The 6,302-nt window shown below is 48.4% G+C and overlaps 1 protein-coding gene across 1 annotated transcript; it reads left to right on the plus strand.

The window, feature by feature from the left end:
• The first annotated feature begins 745 nt into the window (after positions 1-745).
• LOC125537648 (chloroplast envelope quinone oxidoreductase homolog) lies at positions 746-4,662 on the plus strand. The gene is made up of 4 exons (XM_048700970.2): positions 746-960; positions 3,360-3,498; positions 3,695-3,786; positions 3,869-4,662. Exons 1-4 carry the CDS (start codon positions 877-879, stop codon positions 4,547-4,549), a joined length of 996 nt encoding a protein of 331 aa, XP_048556927.1. The 5' UTR covers positions 746-876; the 3' UTR covers positions 4,550-4,662.
• The last annotated feature ends 1,640 nt before the right edge of the window (positions 4,663-6,302 follow it).

A 6,302-nucleotide genomic window follows, 5' to 3' on the forward strand; every position in this document is an offset into this window, starting at 1 on the left:
CCTCACGCAAAATAGCTAAATATTCACGCAGCTCATCAGACATACCCACACATGTGTCTGGTTCCGGGCGTCATATTTTTCTCATTGAAGAGTCGCGCTGTGCGGGCTCTAACTTTTGCATACGACCTTGGAGTGAGACGATTTTTATATTAAAATCGATCGTTTCGACGAGATGAAGACAATCCGTGTGAAAACTTTTCCCATATAAGGCTATCTTGGAGGCATAATTAGCCGAATAGTGTTTCGAATACAAAATCTGAATACTTCGAACACAACTTCGGCCTTAGGGATGAGACCAGATGACTATGGCCCAAATATCAAAGTTTTTCTTTTTGACGATACGGAACTTTCTCACTTTGAGCACTTCTTCATTTAAGGCCATCTTAATTAAGTTTTTCGCCGTGCCAAAATCTGGTGTCAATAGTTATATAAGAATGACCATTTATAATATGCATTTCATGTAAATATGGTGCGTCTCCACACCTGTGCAGAGGGGATTATCCGCATCTGACACCGCATGATGCGACGCGTTCATCGCATCGGCAACTATTCTTTTTCTTGCAGGGGCATTGCTTTTAGCAAACTGCATAATGATTGATGCGGCGATTGCGACAACAATTGATCAATATAACAAGTAGCCTAATTATAATCAGAGTCAAACATACCAAGTGGTGCTAAAAGAACTGTTGGTGCATTAAATTACGAAGATCTAACTCAATCACGGTCAAACCCTTCGTACCCAAGTCAGATGCCTTTGGTAGATGGCAGTATATGCAGAATTGCAGACGCCCTCAAGTTGGGGCACTGTATGCTCCTGTGCTATCTTCTAACCCAGCTCCATCCAAGAACTGCAGTACGCAGGTTTAGCTCAGGAACATGGCAACCGGCACCGGCGGGAGGCCAGCCACCATGCGCGCCGTCCAGTACAGTGGCTACGGTGGCGGCAGCGCTGCCCTCAAGGTCAGCCTAATTTGCAGTTCGCTTCTATCTCGGAAGCGTGTGCTTTGGAATGGATGATCTTGGTAACCATTTTGGTGGAATTGCATCTGCTTTTCTGCAAATCTATTCCCCATAACCGTTTATCATCTGGAGACATACTATAGTACTAGCCATTGTTGAGAAAATCTTTAACTACTATACTAGCCATTGTTGAGAAAATCATTAATTACTATACTAGCCATTGTTGAGGAAATCGTTAACTACTATACTACCCGTCGTTGAGGAAATCATTTGTTGGCGCCGCCTCTTGTCGCAACGCCACTCTTCTTCTTCCTCAAGCTGCCTCGCACAACTCTCATGAGGTTTCTCTCAAGAACACACACTTCACCAAGGAGGAAAATGGCTTCGCCTCTTACTCCGGGTGAGAAAACATGCACTATATTTTCTTCTCTGGCCCTCATCGGCCTCTTTCTCATCGCTTGATATATGCAACATATATACAAGGAGTTGGCCTCACACACGTACCTGACTAGCCGGCAGGTTCGGCCACTACTCCACGTACCGCACGCCCAGCTAACAATCCTGAAATCCCTCCGGAGCTAACAACTTATCCATGCAGCCGGTAATTAATCCATGCATGCATGCATTTGATTGTTAAACATAATACTGTTGTAGCTTGTACGCACACTCCCTTCGGCGCCGCGTTCCGTATGTCGCATGCGCGTCTGATGCGCCCGACGAGCCCGACCATATCAAATGTTGTGGTTTATTCCAACACACACCTCCTAAGCACGGCCTAAAGAAGTCCGTTGTCGTTGATGTTGGCGTTGGCTAGGAGAGTCTGCTCCGCCACCGGTCCTTTCCACATCCGCGGGCACTCGCGTTTGAAGTGCCCGTGCTCTCTGCATTTATAGCAGCATCCACGACGCTTCCCTCCGTTTCCCGGCTATGTGCTTGTCGCGCTGTTGTCGTCGTGGACGCCGATGCTGCGTCCGCCTTGCAGTCGCTCCTGAGTCGCCCATTGTGCCGCCGTCATCATTAGCTGCCCGTCTGCACGCTCGCCGCCGGCCTGCATGCGCCACCGCGTCCTTTCTTCGAACGCCTTGAACGCCACCACCCAACGCCACCGCGCACCTCCACGTCCTCTCCAATCGTGCCGTCCGCTTGCCGTGCCTGAGCCGCGGTTGCCACGTCGAAGCCGTGTGCCACCACCATGTCCGGACTCGCCCCGCCTTGCCATCGCCTCGCGCTCGCCGCGCGCCGCAGCCACGCCGCCGAGGCCTCCATGTCCGCCGTGACAACTGCCGCGCTGCATACCTTCATAGACCGACACATGGCCCGAAGGTTCATCGCGTAGCCACCGGCCAACACCGCCTCCGGCAAGGGGAGCAACACCCAAGACAAACTGGCTCATGATACCAAATGTTGGCGCCACCTCTTGTCGCAGCGCCGCTCTTCTTCTTTCCCAAGCTGCCTCACACAACTCTCATAGGTTTCTCTCAAGAACACATACACACTTCACCAAGGAGGAAAATGGCTTCGCCTCTTGCTCCTGGTGAGAAAACATGCACTATATTTTCTTCTCTGGCCCTCACCGGCCTCTTTCTCATTGCTTGATATATGCAACATATATACAAGGAGTTGGCCTCACACACGTACCTGACTAGCCGGCAGGTTCGGCCACTACTCCACGTACCGCACGCCCAGCTAACTATCCCGGAATCCCTCCGGAGCTAACAACTTATCCATGCAGTCATTTAACTAACCCATGCACGCATGCATTTGACTGCTAAACACAATACTGTTGTAGCTTGCACGCACACTCGCCACGGCGCTGCGTCCCGCACGTCCCGCACGCACGAGACGAGCCCGACCGCACCAGACGCCATGGCTTATTCCAACATCGCCGGTAACTGCTCGGTTAGTTGGTGAGTTAATAGGTTAATCGACAAGTTAATCTATTAATCGGACGATTTATTAGTTTATTGGCTACTCGGTGACTCTATGAGAAGATATTAATTGGCAAGTTAATTAATTAATCAGACAAATTCTTGAAGAAGATACTAGCATGTATATTTGTGCTGAAATTTCCGCACTTATCGGGATTTTGTTAGATATGGTAGCTTCCTAGAAATAAGTAGATCGTGGAAGGGGATACGGGCTACACTCTGTGGACCCAATTGAGTTGACTTTGTAATGCTGGGGGCGCTGTAAAAAGGAAAACAATTTCTTGAAAGAAAACTACATGCTGCTCTACATTTTTGGTGCCTCCAGCTAAGTCATGAGTTTTTTTTTATATTTCTTATGAACTGTCTGTTACTCTTGGAGCATTGCAAACCGAATTAGTTCAATTGGCTTGAGAGCTCCCCTTTTGGTAATCTGAGAACAAAAGGAAAAAAAATCAATCTGTTTTTATGCAGTATGTGGAGATCCCTGTTCCATCACTGAAAAAAGGTGAAGTTCTTATAAAAGTTGAAGCAGCAAGCATCAATCCAGCCGATTGTCGGATACAGAAGGGACTGCTACGTCCTTTTGTCCCTAAATTTCCATTCATTCCAGGTATTAATGCATTTACTAGTTTACTTATCGCCGTAACAGTGAGTACTGATGTACTGTAGTAGTAAGAGATATTACCTGTTCATATTTTAGCTGCTGCATTTCCAATGAAATTCAGTCAGAAGGAATGAATGGCTTCTCTTTAGATGATACATAATTTATTTCCAAATTATCAAAATGCTTGCGATTTGTCAAACAGTAACCGACGTTGCTGGAGAGATTGTTGAGATTGGTTCTGCGGTCCAAGAGTTCAAAGTTGGCGACAAAGTTGTTTCCAAGTTGATATTCTGGGTAATTTCGAACTTGCTCAGCATTTAACATCCATTTCATTTCGTGGCATCCATCATTAACGAGAGACGAATCGCGCCGGCAGAAAGCTGGTGGCCTCGCAGAGTACGTGGCGGCATCGGAGAGCATCACCGCCCCCCTCCCTACCGGCGTGTCCTCTGCGGATGCCGCAGGGCTCCCCGTGGCCGGCCTCACGGCGCTTCAGGCCGTGAAGGCCATTGGCACCAAGTTCGACGGCACGGGCGTCGGCAGCAACATCCTGGTCACTGCTGCGTCCGGTGGCATCGGCTCGTACGCCGTCCAGCTCGCTAAGCTCGGGAACCACAACGTCACGGCCACCTGCGGCGCGCGCAACCTGGAGCTTGTCGCGGACATCGGCGCCGACGAGGCGCTCGACTACAAGACCCCGGAAGGCGCGGCACTGAAGAACTCTTCCGGCAAGAAGTACGACTACATCGTCAACACCACGAACGGCGGCAAGTGGTCGGCGTTCAAGCCGAGTCTCGGCAGCCACGGCAGAGTGGTCGACGTAGCTCCCAACTTTGGGAATTTTGTCGCGTCCATTCTGACGCTATTCTCCAAGAAGAAGCTGTCCACGGTTATCCTGTCGCTGGGTATGGAGGACCTCAGGTTTTTGCTTGAGCTGGTGAAGGAAAGGAAGCTCAAGACGGTCATCGACTCGCGGCATCCATTCGAGAAGGCGGCAGATGCGTGGGAAAAGAGCTTGAGTGGCCATGCAACGGGGAAGGTCATAGTTGAGATGTGATTGTTTGACTTTTATGCATGCAAGGCTTCAGTGTTTATTTATGATGTTATACTTGGAACTGTTAATATCCGAAATATCTTAATGTTGATTTATACATGTATTTATACATAAAATATTGGAAATATGAGCAAATTACTACGAGATTTAATCCGAATAAACAAAAGATAAATCACGACTACAATAGCAGAGATTGAACTAATCATGCGAGCTAGCATAGTAGATGAACAGATCACATCTAAGGCACATACTAGAAATATGAATTCTACCACGATCTCGAACAGGAAGGATAGAATCACGTACGGTGCAGCGGGAGCAGCACCATCGGCGTTGTCGCCCATGTTGTCAAGGATGAGGTTGCCGAGGTCGGGAAAGAAGTCGTCGCTGCCAGCAGTCGCACGAGTGCGCCCCTCAAAAACCTGACCGCCCCTCTCCCATATAGGATCACGAGAGGTGGGGTTCCAGAGGCCTGCTGTCACTTCTCCTGGTGCACGCCGAAAGGAGGGATGGAGAAGACTTGCTTGGTGGCGCAATGATCTGGAACGGCGGTGAAAAATCATACGAAGCGGTGGTGGCTAGGGTAGACGTCTGTCTGACTATATAATGCGGGCCGGGTAGGTCATGGAAGTAAACCCCATGTTCGAGTCGTCACGATCCAAAAGAATCGGAAACGGTTCAGTAATTGACGCGTCCGTCAATTACTAATTAATGACTCATTAATTTTTCCTGAGCAACAAAAATATAGACAACGTGCATAACTCTGTCCTCGGCTCGGCTCAATGTCGCAACCGGCGGCGCGTCGTGACGAGGCGTGGCGTGGCGTGGTGAGGCGAGCGAGGAGGAGGAGCGCGCGTGTAGGTCTCCTCTTTTCATGCTTATACAAGTGCTAGAAGAGCTCAGCTTATAAAGAGGTGCAACTCTCTCTCAACTTATGAGGTGGGACTAAACTTTAGCCTCACTCACTCCACTCACATGTGTGCATGAATGGGCCAAGAGAATTTCAGAATTTTAGTTGGGCTTTGGGTCAAAAGCCCACTAGCAAATTCCAACAATCCCCCACAAAGTCTCATTGGCACATCTCACCATTTGGGTCCAAAACATTGTTTATATACCGGTGCTTAGTGAAAAGTGTGAAGTTGAATTTCCACTTAGAGATTTATGCTACACTAGATCACAACTTGAATAATGGACTATGCCTTGAACTACAAGTTTCCGCGAGACTAGTTTCACACAAATTCTTGACCGATACTAGGCTGCCGCAAGGCTTCCCCGCAGGTAGAGCATATACGTCGTACTCCAGGGCCTTTTCATGAATTTATTAGAGAACACCCAATTCTCGCAGACTGCGACGTTAACAGTCAAATTCATATAGGTGTGTTCCTCAGAAGATGTTTTGCAGGACAACATCTCTGCTTACCCGAATAAGCCACTTGGAACACATTAAGATAAGTATCAACCTGCCATGCAGATCAGAAGAGTATTGCATCTTCACGGAGTGGGATAATTAAAATAGGAATACTCTCCTCTCAGCTGACCAACAGCTTGTCTCCCACTTCTACTTCACGGGATCTCCGATCACATAGAGTGGGTTACCACTACGGACAACTCATGCGGTGGGTCTCAAGCCCATCTCCATCGATGCATTATCTATCACGTTACGTGATAGACCCTTTGTGAAGGGATCTGCCAAGTTTTTCGATGTTTGGATATAATCCAACCTAATAACTCCGGAGTTTCTCAATTTTCTGATAGATTT

This window comes from Triticum urartu, chromosome 2A (genome assembly GCF_056163025.1).
Source record: "Triticum urartu cultivar PI428250 chromosome 2A, HENAU_Tu73, whole genome shotgun sequence".
In the NCBI taxonomy this organism is placed as follows: Eukaryota; Viridiplantae; Streptophyta; class Magnoliopsida; order Poales; family Poaceae; genus Triticum; species Triticum urartu.

Coding starts and splice junctions, on each gene's coding strand:
- LOC125537648 (XM_048700970.2), top strand. CDS start 877: ATGGCAACCGGCACCGGCGGGAGGCCAGCCACCATGCGCGCCGTCCAG. Junction 961..3,359: donor GCGGCAGCGCTGCCCTCAAG/GTCAGCCTAATT, acceptor GTTTTTATGCAG/TATGTGGAGATCCCTGTTCC. Junction 3,787..3,868: donor TTTCCAAGTTGATATTCTGG/GTAATTTCGAAC, acceptor TCGCGCCGGCAG/AAAGCTGGTGGCCTCGCAGA.